The sequence below is a fragment of the Nomascus leucogenys genome, chromosome 13, assembly GCF_006542625.1.
Source record: "Nomascus leucogenys isolate Asia chromosome 13, Asia_NLE_v1, whole genome shotgun sequence".
In the NCBI taxonomy this organism is placed as follows: Eukaryota; Metazoa; Chordata; class Mammalia; order Primates; family Hylobatidae; genus Nomascus; species Nomascus leucogenys.
In genome coordinates this window covers 43,826,808-43,843,186 of record NC_044393.1, presented here as the reverse complement: position 1 = coordinate 43,843,186, position 16,379 = coordinate 43,826,808, and the positions used below count along the sequence as shown (strand labels likewise).

The 16,379-nt window shown below is 44.9% G+C and overlaps 1 protein-coding gene and 1 long non-coding RNA gene across 2 annotated transcripts in view; one reads left to right on the top strand and one right to left on the bottom strand.

Moving 5' to 3' along the window:
• The window catches only part of KIZ (kizuna centrosomal protein), a 140,285-nt gene extending 133,294 nt beyond the window's left edge, over positions 1-6,991 (top strand). The window contains exon 12 of the mRNA XM_030825490.1: positions 6,247-6,991. Coding sequence (XP_030681350.1) covers positions 6,247-6,301 — 55 coding nt within the window. The 3' untranslated portion in view covers positions 6,302-6,991. The remainder of the gene's footprint in view (positions 1-6,246) is intronic.
• A 130-nt stretch (positions 6,992-7,121) lies between these two features.
• Positions 7,122-15,170, bottom strand: LOC115837933. Its single transcript, XR_004032954.1, has 4 exons — positions 15,134-15,170; positions 14,413-14,513; positions 12,715-12,785; positions 7,122-7,584 (listed from the first exon to the last, which is right to left on the bottom strand). It is a non-coding gene; the product is annotated as an uncharacterized LOC115837933 (long non-coding RNA).
• Between the last annotated feature and the right edge of the window lie 1,209 nt (positions 15,171-16,379).

Genomic DNA, 16,379 nt, shown 5'->3' with positions numbered 1-16,379 from the left:
CAGCAGCATGAGCTCTGGATGAGAAAGCCACAATGAGAGCAGGGCCTGGGCTTCCTCTGACTTCAGCCCTCTGAGGCCACCTGCTGCCTGGGACCCATCTGTTCCCTGCCCTGAGGGCTACCATTGGGGACGTTCTGCCAAGGCTGAGTAGAGAGGCCTCAGCCAGGCTGGATATTGAGACTAGAGTTGAAAAGGAGGATTCGATTCTGGAATAAAATCGGAAAGAAGAATTCTCTGGAAGACTCCAGGGTGAGATTCCAGAGCCCTGTGCATTTGGGGAAGCCCGAGAAGCAGGGAACAGAGGAGCAGAGCTGTTGGAATAGCCTGCAGGGGAGCAAATGGGGAGAAATGAAAAGACACCAGGCAGGCCCCAGCAAAAGAAAAGAAATGTCTCCCAGGAGAGAGGCAAGAACCGTCTGGAGCTCGGGGAAGTTGTCGGCCACAGCCCCAGCCTGGCCTCCGCAGCAGGAATCTCTATGCACGTGCCGAAGGTGGCACCAGGGGGTGCACACAGGGGAGGAGCCCTTCATCTGCAGCACATGCAGCAAGGCCTTCAGTCAGGGTTCCAGCCTCACTGTGCACCAGGTGTGCACACAGCGTGAAGCCATCCATGTGACCTGAGTGCAGCAAGACCTCAGCCAGACAGCTCTTGCCTCCTGATGCACCAGAGGAGCCACACAGGCAAGAGGCCCTATGAGTGCTCTGAATGCGGCAAGGCTTTCACCTGCAGCTCTGACCGACCGCCTGGTGCCCCAGGGGACACGTGGTGGGGAGAAACCCCATCGCTGCACCCAGTGCTCAGTGTGGGAAGGCCTTTGGCCGGAGCTCCCACCTCATCTTTCGCCAGACCACTCATGCCCGGAGGAAACACCAGCTGGTTTTCCTGATCAGATCCCAGTGTTGATGCCCCAGGGCTTCAGGTCCAACATGAATCCAAGTAAGAGGAAGCTGAGCCTTTGTCAGCAACCTAGCTAGCTCTGTGCCAGGAGCTGCGGAACAAGGCTGGGGCAGGCTCCCCCAGGGTCTTTGGAGAGACAAGATACACGCACATGTAAACATACACAAGTGACCAAATGCACCAGGTGACATGACAGGATAAAGTGCTGAAGCATGTGAGAGATGGCAAGATTGGCCTGGAGGGGGTGCTGAGGTGAGGTCTCACTGGGCTGGTTCTGGGAGAATGGCTTGGCACCGGGTTGATGGGAGGCAACCTGGGGAGGGGACCAAGCTGAGCACAAGGATGACTCCATGTGGGCCCCAGTGAAAGGAGAGACTGAATACGGAGTCTCAAGTCAGGCTTGAGATACACGTGGGTAAGTGGAGGGTTCAGGTCCGAAGCCCTGGTGTGTGAGGGCTACAACCAAAGCCACAGTCCCGCCCACACTACTGGGCTTCCTGTGCCAGGGTGACCCGAGGTGAGCCATTGAGCATCACTGTCACAGCTATCCAGGGCAAAACGGATGTTGTGCACTCTGATTCAATGCCCTGGGTCCTCCACTGACACTGCCACAAGCAAGCTTGCATCCCCAGGAGCAGCTGCACGGCTCTGCCTGCTTCCCACTCTCCAAATCTCTTACAAGCACATCTGATTAGTAGGACCTACCTAGAGCACACCAGAACCCTAGCTGCAAGGGAGTCTAGGAAATGTAGTGATTTGCTTTCCATGCTCTGCGGTATAACTAGACATACCAGAAGGGGCTGAAATGGATGTGGAGTACCATTCTACCATATCCACCACAGAAATCTACAGTACTAGTCCTGGAATACACTTGAGAAGGATTGTTCTCGACAGAGAATGAGGGGTAAACTCTGTGAGTTTGAAGCACTAAAATCGACCTCACTGAATCCTGTCTTTAGGGACCCATCCCTTCAACTCCCCAGCAGAGGCCAATCCAGGGTCTTCAATTAACATGGGAAAGCACACTTTCTGCAGGCATAAATGCACCAAGGCAAATCTCGGTGGGTTTACCTTACCTTACACAGATAAGGCCCATAAAATCTCCTCCATTTGCTACCACTGGGACTTGGCTATCCTTGAACTTTTCATTTCAATGAATTGCTTTTCTAAATGTGCTATATGTGCTGCTCAAGTGAGCACAAGGAATTGTTTTCCTAATTTTGCCTCCTTTTTAAAGGGTCACCATGCCCCTCTGTCCCCCTGACTTTCCTCATTACCATGTGGTTTAATAGCTCAGCATGTACTTGTGTTACCAACACAAGATTTATTCAGGCCCCAGTTCTTTATTTGTAACAGCTTGTAAGCCTCCTCCTCCTTTTCCTCAGCCAAAAAAATAAGGAAACCAAACAGCCACCAATCCTGACAGCTTTTATCCAATACTCAAGCTTTTGTCCACTCTCGATATTCCTGTCACTAATGGCTGTGTCATCAGAGGACTTCTTCAACGACAATCAGATCTTGATGGATCACACTGGCAAAAACACATTAAAGAAGATTGCATTAATTCCAGCCCCAAATCCAAGCAGATAAGGATGATATGACTCAAGAACTTACCCTAAGTGACAGAAACTGAGCTCCTCCTAAGGAAAGACTCTTTAGCATTCAGCAGCCGAGATTTCAGGTCTGACTGCTTTTGGTGGTGGTTTCATATGTGTATTTCAAAAATCACCTGGAAATCTCCAGCTCCTTAAGGCGGCTCCCTTTAAATCTTTTTGAATGACATGGTGTTGTCAATTGCCTCCTTCCACTGACATCTTCCATGTCCTCAGGCCAGTCCAGCCACTGACACAGACTAATATTTGGTGACAGATGGTTCCGTGGGCTTCTGGGAAGGCCATATCTCACTTTTGGAATGCGAGTGATAGCCGACTTCCTCCAGAGCCTTATTTATTATGCTATTACTGCACACAAACTCATTAGATGTAAAACCCTCTGCCAGTCAACTTGATCCTGCTCTTCCCCAGCTGTCCCACCGGCAGCCCGAAGATGATGACAGATGATGACACTGACAGACAGCCCAACTGCCATCTTCTGCCTTCCCAGATTTAAAGCCTGGCATTACTCAAGCGAGGGGATGTGCCAGGGAAAAAAGCTAGAAAGCCTCTCTGGAGCACCCTGTGGTTTAATCACCACAGGAGCTCATGAAATGGTGTTCACAGGGTGCCACTGGCCAAGCCTTCCTGGCATTTACGAGCACACTCATTGCCACTGTATGAAATCAACCGAAATCGGATGCATCTCTCCCTCCAGTCCCCTGGGAATGCTGTCAGTCTTGCCTCCTGGTCCCAATTCTCACCGAGGACCAGTCTTTCTTTCTGTTCAGATATACCTGCATCTAGTCTCAATGCACACACATTTCTCATTGGCATTTTTGCAGCAATATAAGAAGTAGCACTTTATTTATTCACACATTCAACAGGAGCATCACTGGGGAACACTTGCTGTGCCCCAGGCACTATGCCAGGCTGGATACATGGAGAAATGAGTTTGGCATGATCCCTGACTTCAAGGACTTCATTGCCTTGTAGGGAAAAACCAGATCATCTCAAGGTGAATTGTTTAGGGCAGTGTCTCAGCTGCTGTGACAAACAGGCCCTGAAATATAGTGGCTCAGAGAACAGGGAAGTTCATTTTGCTCTCATTCATTAACAGCTTCCAGTTTGGCAGGCGGCTCCGCTCTGCACGTTCTGAAGCCCTTCCATTTCATTCCATTTCATCCCTCCACCAACCCCAAGGGACCATCCCGGTCTGCATGGCCAAGCGAGTTCCAGGTACTGGAGAAGGGAGAGAGTGGAAGTCCTAGGAAAGAGATGTCCTTTTAAGGAGGGCCATGGGAATTTCTCCAGTTCCATTGGTGAATGCTTGGCTACTTGGCCACACCTAGCCATGGGATAGGTCAGGAAACATTCACCACCTGGGCAGCCATATTCTCAGGAAGAAGAGCAATGTGAATTTTGGTGGAAAACTGGCAGTCTTTGTCACACAATGCTATGTGCTAAATACTGACAGGGGAACAGCTCAGGAGAGGCCAGACCGTGCAATGGTTAAACAGTCTGGTTCAGGAGTTGGACTAATCTACATTCAAATCCCAGTACTCGGCACAGTGTCATATACATAGTAAGTACCCAACAATTATTAGCTGACAGTGTTGTTATTTACTATTCCATGGAAATGCATTTGGATTGGATAGATTGCCTGTGAGTGGTTCCTGTCAGGCTTAGATAAGGAAGTAAGCTTTGGGCTGAGTCTCGGAGGTCCAGTAAGAGTTCAGCGCGTGCACGATTGGGGGTTCAGTCATTCTGGGCATGGGTGTGCCAAGGGAAGTGTGTGACCAAGATATTATTTTTACCTGTGAGCAGTGAGAATTTTCTCATACCAAGGGAGCTCATATTAGGCTCCTGAGGTTCACATTCTCACCCCGTAATAACATTGAACCTCAGCAAATCCCCTTGGGAGGATGAGAGAGAAGAGAGACTATCAACATACATCATGAGAATCCGTGAACAGGAACGTGGTGAAACTGAGGACAGACAGTAGAAAACCCAGGACTATGATCTAATGAGAAACGTAGAAAACCCAGGACTATGATCTAATGAGAAACTCATCCTCCATGTCTTGGAGGATAAGAATCTAAACTGGAGTCTTTATACTCCTAATGTCTCAAATGATAGTCTTTTTTAAAAACTGTGCACTGAAGTCAGATAGGTTTGGCAAATGCTTTATTTTTTTAACTTTTATTTTAGAATTAAGATATTTTATTTTAGAATTAAAATACATGGGCAGGCTTGTATATAGGTAAATTGCATGTTCTAGGGGTTTGGTGTACAGATTATTTTGTCACCAAGGTAATAAGCATAGTACCCAACAGGTAGTTTTTCAATCCTCTCCCTCCTCCCACCCTCCACCATCAAGTAGGCCCTAGTATCTGCTGTTCCCTTCTTTGTTACCATGTGTACTCAACATTTAGCTCCCACTTATAAGTGAGAACATGCAGTATTTGGTTTTCTGTTCCTGCATTTGTTTTTTTGGCATAATGGCTTCCAGCTCCATCCACATTGCTTCAAAGGACATGATCTCATTCTTTGCTATTGTCAATAGTGCTGCGATGAACATACGTGTTCATGTGTCTTTATGGTAGAATGCTTTATATTCCTTTGGGTATATATCCAATAATGGGATTGCTGGGTCGAATGGCAGTTCTGAGTTCTTTGAGAAATTGCCACACTGCTTTCCACATGGCTGAACTAATTTACATTTCCACCAGCAGTGTCTAACTGTTCCCTTTTCTCCACAACCTCTCCATTTTTTGACTTTCTAATAATCGTCATTTTGACTGGTGTGAGATGGTATCACATTGTGGTTTTGATTTGAATTTCTCTAATGATTAGTGGTGTAGGGCATTTTTCATATGCTTGTTGTCTGCATGTACATCTTCTTTTGAAACGTGTTCATGTCCTTTGCCCAGTTTTTGATGGGGTTCTTTGTTTTCTGATTGTTAATAAGTTCCCTATAGATGCTGGATAATAGGCTTTTGTTGGATGCATAGTTTGCAAATACTGTCTCCCATTCTGTAGGCTGTCTGTTTACTCTGTTGATAGTTCTTTTTGTTGCACAGATGCTCTTTAGTTTAATTAAGTCCCAGTTGTCAATTTTTGTTTTTGTTGCAATTGCTTTTGGCGTTTTCATCAGGAAATTTTTGCCGGGGCCTATGTTCACAGTGATATTTTCTAGGATATCTTCCAGAGTGTTTATAGATTTAGGTTTTACATTTAACTCTTTAATCCATCTTGAGTTGATTTTTGTTTATGGTGTAAGGAAGGAATCCAGTTTCAGTCTTCTGCATATGGCCAGCCAGTTATCCCAGCATTGTTTATTGAATAGGAAGTCCTTTCTTTATTATACCCCCAATGTGTGTGAGCTTCTTAAGTTCTTGGAGTAGTCCTGCAATAAGGAAACTCTTGTTTTCCCCATTTTTCATTGAACGGTTTGATCACTGCATTCAACTGAGGTGCCTTGATATGGCCAATGAGCAAATAATTTTGAGACACGGTCTTATCAAGTACCCTGTTCCTGTGGATGGTGGCCTACGGTAAATTTCCACTAACCATAGCTCCTCATCCCTATGTGTGGTAAACTGTCTGTTTAGTGACCCCCAACCCCATAAGCCTCTCCTTATATCTAATTCCTTTGAAGCTGGCTCGGCTCTGTGACTGTGGCAGAAGTGACATAGTGCTGGTTCTAGGCCTAAGCCCTGTGAAGTTCTAGCAGCTTCTATTTTTGCACTTTAGGGGAAGCCAGCTGTCACGTAAGAAGTCCAACTACTCCGAGACCACCATGCTGTGAGGAAGCACAAGCTCACCACATAGAGAGGACACGTGGAGAGAACCCAGGAACCCAGGAACCCAGGCAACAGTAAGTGACTCCTTTCAGCCCCCAGCACTGGAGCACCAGAGGTGATGCCACAGGACCAGAGAGGAGCACCTGCCCGAAGTGCAGACTCGGAGCAAAGAAGCAATTGTTTTTCATGCTCCATGTTCTGGGCTGGTCTATTACACAGCAATAGATATTCAGAACTGTGCTTTCCATCTGGCTGAGTGGAGTCCTGAGCAGACCAGCCAGGTCCCCTGATGCCTTCACTCTCCTTTCCTCTGTGGTCACTTCTTTCCTTACGGCCTAAGTCCCCCAGCCAGCATCTCCAAAGAACAAGGATGGCCCCTCCCTAGTCACAACACTATCATCGCATGAAGACCATTGACACTAATTCAAGAATGCCATCCAATATACAGTCCATTCACATTTCCCAGTTTGTACAAACATCTTCTATTCTAGCATATTTTTTTTTAACTCAAGGAGCTACTTAAGGCTTCCTCATTGCATTTGGCTTTCATGAATGTGAAGAATTCCCAAAAAGCATTTATTTCACTAAAGAAAAAAGATCCTCACTAGAAGTCAGCTGGGAGTAGTGACTCATACCTGTAATTTCAGCACTTTAGCAGGCAGAAGTGGGAGGACTGCTTGAGCCCAGGAGTTTCAGACCAGCGTGGCCAACATGGTGAAACCCCATCTCTACTAAAAATACAAAAATTAGCCAGGCATGGTGTCATGTGCCTGTAATCCCAGCTATTCAGGAGGCTGAAGTGGGAGGATTGCTTGGGCCCAGGAGGTTGAGGCTGCAGTGGCTGTGATAGTGCCACTGCACTCCAGCCGGGGTGACAGAGCCAGACCTTGTCTCATGGTGTGATTATTACCTGGGCAACTCTTTGCTCCTTTCTGAACTGGGAACACCACCTGTTCTACCTATTTCTCAGGTTATAAGTTTCAGTAAAAGTCATTTACTTGTGGCGAACACTATTGTAACTGTTCTTGTCTATTTTAAAATGTGCTTTCACAGAAACCGTTTTCATTTCTGGTCACACATGCACACCTGGTATGCTCACTGTTTGGAATATTGGCTTCTTCATGGGCCTTATCCACATTCTCACTTTATTTCTTGATGGCTCATGTATTTCTCTGTAAAGTAATTCCGTGCTGTGCCTTTCTCCTATGGAAACATCTGGTTCCTTCAGTGGACCTTTTCTGGGTAAAGATGCATCACTCTGCAGGGTGTTGCTTAGAAGGAGTGAGACCTGGAGTGGGAGAAGGGAAGAGGAAGGTAAAACAGTTTTTGCAGTGCAGTATCAGGAGAGAGGGATAGTAACTCAACACAGGGCTTTCCTGCCCCTGTTGGTGGAAGAGGCAGTAGGACATTTCCAGAAACCCAGAGCAGTCCAGGATACATGAGTCTAGAAACACTAGTCATGGCATTGAAATCAATTTTTTGTTTGCCTGAAGAACCGGGCATACACACACTAATTCTCCTTGGTTTGTGCATTATCTGCTCCCAAGCTGAGTAAATTTACAAGCTTCTTATTGACATCGCAGGGGAGGATGCTGAAGGTTACTGGTGAGTTTATACTGCCTTTACATGGTGTGGAAGTCATTATTTTACTGTAATAAACGTTAAACTGTTCACAAAGATATGCAAAGGTTGACTGGTGATCTCAATCCTTTTATGTTGTGAGTCCCCATTCTGCCAGTCCTCTAAAGAGGGAAAGGAACTATGACCCTTGGTTTAGATGGCTCCCCTCCTCCATGCTCTCCCCCAGGAAACCATAAGAAAACAGAAGGCTGTGGGACCCCACTGGCTATAACTAGGACCTTGGGATTCTGATGTAAATGTTTACCTATTTTTTCCCAAGGAAACGGCATTGTCAGAACTGGGAAAGGACTTAGAGAAAAGAAGGCGAAAGGACAGATTGCAGTCTCCATCTTCTGTGTGGCCTCGGGGGATGAACCATTGATTAAAAACGGAAGGTCAATATCATCTCTGCTGGGTAAACTTGAGATCCTTGAAGAGCCTCTCAGCCCAGTAGGACTCTCAAGCCCTGCTCTGGAGTGAGCAGAAAGGAGACGCAGTGGTTTCCCCTTGAAGGCTGATCTTGGCCTGAGCTCATCATTAAATAAGAAGCGTGTAGATCTTTACGCTGCCCGTGCTGCCCTGGTCAGAAAGGCATTCGTCACAGCTCCAGGCTTTAATTTCCTAAAGAGGCTAAGGTGAAAGTCACTCCAAGGCTCTCTTTTCAGAATATGGGAAATGACGTTGGCCCTGAGTCCAGAATAGCACATGGGTGCCTATTTGCATAGCTTGATCACAAGGCTTTTCTGTGACCACTCCTGACCCCTCCATGCTAACTCTGCCTCCATCTGCTGAACACAGCCAGTTCCTTTTCTAGGGCAGCCAAAGCTTTGTTCTGAGATTTCAAAATAGATGTCAAATATTATTATAGCTGCAGTTTGGGATCATGACCATCTTAGTGGTTATAAACATAAGTTCTGAGGTGGCCGCATTCCCACTGTGGGGTGGGGGTCCAGGAGAAGCTCCTCCCTCTTTGCCCCCACCCACCATCCCTGAGCCCCTGACCCTCTCCCTGTAAGGATGTTCTGCGGGGCTTTGCATAGTTGTTTGCTTTGAATTCCCTGCCTCCTCGCCTGTCAGATGAGACATAATCAGGTGAAGAATCAATATCCCAAGAAGATGGCTCTGAAAACGGAATCAGGTGTAGCATGGGGAACCACTGGAGAGAGCAGATAGTCACGCTTCTTGGCTCGCCCCATCCAGTGTGAATTTTCTGTGCACATAACCTCTTCTTGGTGATTTCTCCTGCAGATCCTGGGTCACCAGAACACTTGGCTCTGGGCAAACCTGGGAGTGGCCAAGACCTGAAGCAGGAACAGTCCCCGTCCCCATGGTAGAAGACGCTTCCCTTTCCAGATCCCTGGCTGGCTGCTTGCTGGGACGCCGGCCGGCTTGTTAGAGGGTGCAGCCCTGACTCTGCCACACCTTTTTGAGCAGCAATTCCCAAACTTGAGTGACATTGGGATCTCCTGGAGAGCATATTAAAACCTGGATCCCTGGGACCCACCCCAGAGATTCCAATCCAGAAGTCAGGTTTGGGGCCTGAGAATATGAATATTTCCTACAACTTCCCAGGAAATACTAATGCTGGACCAGGGACCACACTTTGACAACCACTGCCTTAGATCTCTGTGGCATTGAGTAATTACCCTCTGTCTTCTTGTTTTCTGAGCACATCCTCACACTGTGAGCAAACTATGATCCCAAACCATGGGACTCTTCTCTCCAGAGTTCATTTCACAGGTATTTTCTGAATTGACTCCTGGTGGAACGTGGAAAGGAATGCAAGTGCTGAGTTGTGTGCTAAAATAACACTTGCCACCAACCGCACGAGTTGAGCTTTGAATTGGTTTCTGGTCAAAGGTAAATCATAGATGAATGGAAGCAAAAGAATTTTATAGGCTAGGTGTGGTGGCTCACGCCTGTAATCCCAGCACTTTGGGAGGCCGAGGCGGGCAGATCATGAGGTCAGGAGATTGAGACCATCCTGGCTAACACGGTGAAACCCTGTCTCCACTAAAAATACAAAAAAATTACCCGGGTGTGGTGGCGGGCGCCTGTAGTCCCCGCTACTAGGGAGACTGAGGCAGGAGAATGATGTAAGTAAACCTGGGAGGCAGAGCTTGCAGTGAGCTGAGATGACGCCACTGCACTCCAGCCTGGATGACAGAGCGAGACTCCGTCTCAAAAAAAAAAAAAAAAAAAAGAATTTTATGGCTGGGCGTGGTGGCTCACACCTATAATCCCAGCACTTTGAGAAGCCAAGGCAGGCAGATCACTTGAGGTCAGGACCAGCCTGGCCAACATGGTGAAAACCCATCTCTACTAAAGATACAAAACTAGCCAAGAGTGGTGGTGCATGCCTGTAATTCCAGCTGCTTGGGAAGGTGAGGCAGGAGAATCACTTGAACCTGGGAGGCAGAGATTGCAGTGAGCCAATATCACACCACTGCAAAACAGAGCAAGACTATGTTTCAAAAAAAAAAAAAAAAAGAATTTTAGGAATGAAGGAGAATTTAAATTTCACTGTCTAGTTTAACTACCTGTGAACCCATCTTATAAATATCCCATCTCCCAAAGTCCATTTATAAATTGGTTGTTTAATGCTCAGAACTCATCTCATGCAATCAGGGTTCTACCTGATGGCTAATGGAATGTTTAGATCAGTTCACAAAAGCTTAGTCACCCCATAACATGGCTGCAATTACTAATTTTGCACAAAAACAAAAAGTAGGAAACTAAATTTTATTCTAACTTTCATAAGATGTTTAAACATATAGAGTAAATCAAAAGTTTACCTTCTAGGCCGGGCATGGTGGCTCACACCTGTAATCCTAGCACTTTGGGAGGCCGAGGCAGGTGGATCACCTGAGGTTGGGAGTTCGTGACCAGCCTGACCAATATGGTGAAACACCTTCTCTACTAAAAGTACAAAAAACAAAAAATTAGCTGGACATGGTGGTAGATGCCTGTAATCCCAGCTACTCTTGAGGCTGAGGCAGGAGAATCGCTTGAACACAGGAGACGCAGGTTGCAGTGAGCCAAGATTGCGCCATTGCACTCTAGCCTAGGTGACAGAGCGAGACTCCACCTCAAAAAAAGAAAAAAGTTTCTCTTTTAAAAAACAATCATTTTACAATGTGTCATATTACAATTAATTAAGATAAAATAAAATTAAATGAGATAAAATTTAATTTGATACGGCATGTTAGTGGGGAGCTTAGTGGGTATCCCACCAGAGCAGCCAGCACACTTTTGAGAGCTTTAGACAGGGACTAATTTCATTTCTGAACATGTAGACTTCTAGGGCAACTTGGAGAAATGGCTGATTCCAGAGCTGGCACAGGGAAAGTTCAAGATGATCCTGGAACATCTTATTGTGCCATAAGAAAAGGGCAAACTCTAAAAAGGTTGGAAACATCAAAAGGATGCAGGAGCTAATTTGAAGGGGCTTCCACTGACCACATTTGAGACAATATGAACATTAACAGAAGCCAAGATAAGGCCGGGCTCAGTGGGTCATGCCTATAATCCCAGTACTTTGAGAGGCTGAGGTGGGAGGATCCCTTAAGACCAGGAGTTTGAGATCAGCCTGGGCAACATAGACCCCATCTCTACAAAAGAAAAATTTTTTTAATTAGCTGGGCATGGTGGTGCATGCCTATAGTCCCAGCTACTCAGGAGGCTGAGGTGGGAAGATCTCTTGAGCTCAGGAGTTGGAGACTGCAATGAGCTATGACTGCGCCACTGCACTCCAGCCTGGATGGCAGAGCGAGACCCTGTCTCTATTTAAAAAAAAAACGAACAAAAAAACATGAACAATGACAGCAAAGGACTATAACCCATAAATAAAAGAAGAATCCATCTGTCCCTGGTTATTATACACACATACACTCTTCGTGTGTGTGTGTGTGTGTATATATATATGGCAACTAATAACAAGTATATATAGAGTATACATACATATACATTATTAGTATATTGTGTATATTATTTATGTGTGTATAGTAGTATACATTAACATACTGCATTATACTACATAGTATAATGTATTCTATAATAAATGGTAAATGTAAATATACATTTTTAGTATATTATATATGTGTGTATAGTATTATACTACATAGCATAACATATTTTAGTATATTATGAATATACTAAATTCATATTTTAATATATTCTGAATCTGTATATTATGAATATGTATATGTGTGTTATTTCAGCATATTATGAATATGTATATATGCGCGTGTATTTGTATATAGCAGTTATACATTATTAGTTGGCATTCTCCTAGGAAGAGCTTTCCCTTCTAGCCGGGTGCAGTGCCTCAAGCCTGTAATTCCAGCTCTTTAGGAGGCCAAGGCAGGTGGATCACTTGAGGTCAGGAGTTTAGAGTTGCTATAAAGGAATATTTGAGGCCAGGTAATTTTTTTGAGATGGGGTCTCACTCTGTCACCCAGGATGGTGCAATTTCGGCTCACTGCAACCTCTGCCTCCTGGGCTCAAGTGATCCTCCCACCTCAGTCTCCCGAGTAGCTGGGACTACAGGTGTGTGCCACCACACCGGGCTAATTTTTTTTTTTTTGTATTTATAGTAGCGACAGAGTCTTACCATGTTGCCCAGGCTGGTCTCAAACTCCTGAGCTCAAGCAATCACCCACCTCAGCCTACCAAAGTGCTAGGATTACAGGTGTGAGCTACTGCACCTGACCAAGGCTGGGTCACTTATAAAGAAAAAAGATTTATTTGACTCTGTTCTGCCGGCTGTAGAAGAAGCATGGCATCAGCATCTGCTCACCTTCTGGGAGGATCTCAAGCTGCTTCCGCTCATGGCAGAAGGCAAAGGGGAGCTGGCTGTGTAAAGATCACCTGGTGGGAAAGGAAGCAAGAGAGAGTGAGAAGGGGAGAGACCAGCTCTTTTTAGCAACCAGTGCTTGTGGAAACTAACAGTGAGAACTCACTCACCCCGCTCCCAGGACCTTAATCTATTCATGAGGGATTCTCCCTCGTGCATGACCCAAACACCTCCTGTTTAGTCCCACCTCTAACACTGGGGATCAAATTTTAACATGAAGTTTGGAGGGAAAAACATCCAAACTATAGCACTAACTTTACTCAAATGGTTCAGAAAATATGTGTATGTGTGTGTGTGAGAGAGAGAATGACAAAACAAATGTGGCAAAGTGTTTACACGTCATCAAACTGAATAAAGAGTGTATGGGCATTCTGTGCACCATTCTTGCAATTTTTCTGGGAGTCTGAAATTATTTCAAAATAAACAAGTTTTTCAAAGCACAGGTTTTCTTTTTTCCTGATGTGGGACACCACTAACCCTCTTTTGTGCTCAGAGGTCACTGTCAGTATCTCCTCACTCCCAAATAAAATCAGTATGCAAACTATTTTATTCAGATGGCAAAGCAATTTCTTTGCCTCCCCCCAGGGAGGCAAAGGAGCACTGTTTGTGTTCCTTCCACCTTGAATCTTTCTAGCGTTGAGTGCAAGCTCTTTTTTAATTCAGGATTTCTTTCTTTTGGTCCCATCCAGGATCTTTGGCTTGGATTGGAAACCAGGTCTTAAGAAATGGGTGTTAATGCTTAGCTCTCACTTTCCGTTTACACTGTCCAGACACACCCCATAGTCTTGCACTCTCACCTTTGAGCGCTACCAGGGTCCAAGGCCATTGGTCAATTAATGTGTAACCAGGACCATTAGAATCCAGAGGATGAGGAAACTAGAGATGGGAATGTGGAGGCCTGGACCTCAAACTAGTGCTAGTGAAAAAGTGGGCAGCCCTCGCTCAAGGGAGGACATGGCTTTACTTCTCCTTATCTCAGAAGATGAGCATTACAAGAAGGGAACAGAGAGGGACAGAGCATGTCATCCCTGTGCAGGGGCAGGCAGTTCACTGGCTTGCATAGCAACCTTGCCTGTCGAGCAGACAGGCAGGAGTAGAAGCAGAGGGAGAAGGAAGGGAAACCTTAGCAGCCTGGCAGTGGGCGGAGGTGCAACTCCATCCACCCACAATGAGGTGGTGTTGATCAGTCCTCCCTGTGGCCAACAGCTTTGCACTGAAGCAAGGCTGGTCCTAGCTACACAGTTTGTTGTCTGTGGAACCTGTTTTCTCTCTGGATCAAGACAACTGGTCCCACGGAGATGTTCCTACCACCTGGCCATATTAGGCCACTGTTCCAATTTTGGGTCCACAAAGAACAATGATTTCAGAGGCCCCCTAGACCCTTTTCCACCCCTGCTGCCATATACAAACTCTCTGGGAAAGATTTATACTTAATGAGGAGAAAAGTCTAAAACATGCTCAGGAACTCTCACTGCGCAATTTCACCTCCTTTAATGAGCACAACTTTTTTTTTTTTTTTTTGGTGTCTTGTTTCTTGACCCATTATTTCACCACTGTCTTTTTCCCATACAGATAATCCTTCTGAAAATGTACTCAATGGAAAAATAAAAACACAGGGGAAAATGAACACAAAAGTCTTACCTTTCCAGGCAGGCGCTATAAATATTGGGCTTCATTTTCTTCTAGTTTCTCTACCAAATTTTGTTTTAAGTGTTCACATATTAGATGAGCAGATTCTTGTTCTATAATATTGAAATGATAAATAGCTAAGTATCCTTAGAGATGTTTTGGTGTGCATTTACAAACATATGCTTACATTTAGGAATTTAAAGTTTCATGGTTTGTTACAAAAGTGCTACAAATTACAAAATATTACTATCTGTAGATCTACTTTGGTCTTTGAAAACTGCTGGAGTATTTCCATATTAACACACCATGTTGACCTAACCATTCCTCCTTTTTTTTTTTTTTTTTTTTGAGATGGAGTTTTATTCTGTTGCCCAGGCTGGAGTGCAGTGGTGCAATCAAAGCTCACTGCAGCCTTGAACTCCTGGGCTCAAGTGATCCTCCCACCTCAGCCTCCCTGAGTAGCTAGGATTACAGGTACACACCACCAAGCCTGGCTAATTTTTTTTTTAAATTATACTTTAAGTTCTAGGGTACATGTGCACAATGTGCAGGTTTGTTACATATGTATACATGTGCCATGTTGGTGTGCTGCACCCATTAACTCATTAACTCGTCATTTACATTAGGTATATCTCCTAATGCTATCCCTCCCCCCTGCCCCCACCCCACAACAGGCCCCTGTGTGTGATGTTCCCCTTCCTGTGTCCAAGTGTTCTCATTGTTCAATTCCTACCTATGAGTGAGAACCTGTGGTGGTTGGTTTTCTGTCCTTGTGATAGTTTGCTGAGAATGATGGTTTCCAGCTTCATCCATGTCCCTAAAAAGGACATGAACTCATCATTTTTTATGGCTGCATAGTATTCCATGGTGTATATGTGCCACATTTTCTTAATCCAGTCTATCACTGATGGACATTTGGGTTGGTTCCAAGTCTTTGCTATTGTGAATAGTGCCACAATAAACATACGTGTGCATGTATCTTTATAGCAGCATGATTTATAGTCCTTTGGGTATATACCCAGTAATGGGATGGCTGGGTCAAATGGTATTTCTAGTTCTAGATCCTTGAGGAATCGTCACACTCTCTTCCACAATGGTTGAACTGGTTTACAGTCCCAACAACAGTGTAAAAGTGTTCCTATTTCCACATCCTCTCCAGCACCTGTTGTTTCCTGACTTTTTAATGATCACCGTTCTAACTGGTGGGAGATGGTATCTCATTGTGGTTTTGATTTGCATTTCTCTGATGGCCAGTGATGATGAGCATTTTCTCATGTGTCTGTTGGCTACATAAATGTCTTCTTTTGAGAAGTGTCTGTTCATATCCTTTGCCCACTTTTTGATGGGGTTTTTTGATTTTTTCTTGTAAATTTGTTTAAGTTCTTTGTAGATTCTGCAAATTAGCCCTTTGTCAAATGGGTAGATTGCAAAAATTTTCTCCCATTCTGTAGGTTGCCTGTTCACTCTGATGGTAGTTTCTTTTGATGTGCAGAAGCTCTTTAGTTTAATTAGATCCCATTTGTCAATTTTGGCTTTTGTTGCCATTACTTTTGGTGTTTTAGACATGAAGTCCTTGCCCATGCCTATGGCCTGAATGGTATTGCCTAGGTTTTCTTCTAGGGTTTTTATGGTTTTCGGTCTAACATTTAAGTCTTTAATCCATCTTGAATTAATTTTTGTATAAGGTGTAAGGAAGGGATCCAGTTTCAGCTTTCTACATATGGCTAGCCAGTTTTCCCAGCACCATTTATTAAATAGGGAATCCTTTCTCCATTTGTTGTTTTTGTCAGGTTTGTCAAAGATCAGATGGTGGTAGATGTGTGGTATTATTTCTGAGGGCTCTGTTCTATTCCATTGGTCTAGATCTCTGTTTTGGTACCAGTACCGTGCTATTTTGGTTACTGTAGCCTTGTAGTATAGTTTGAAGTCAGGCAGCGTGATGCCTGCAGCTTTGTTCTTTTGGCTTAGGATTGTCTTGG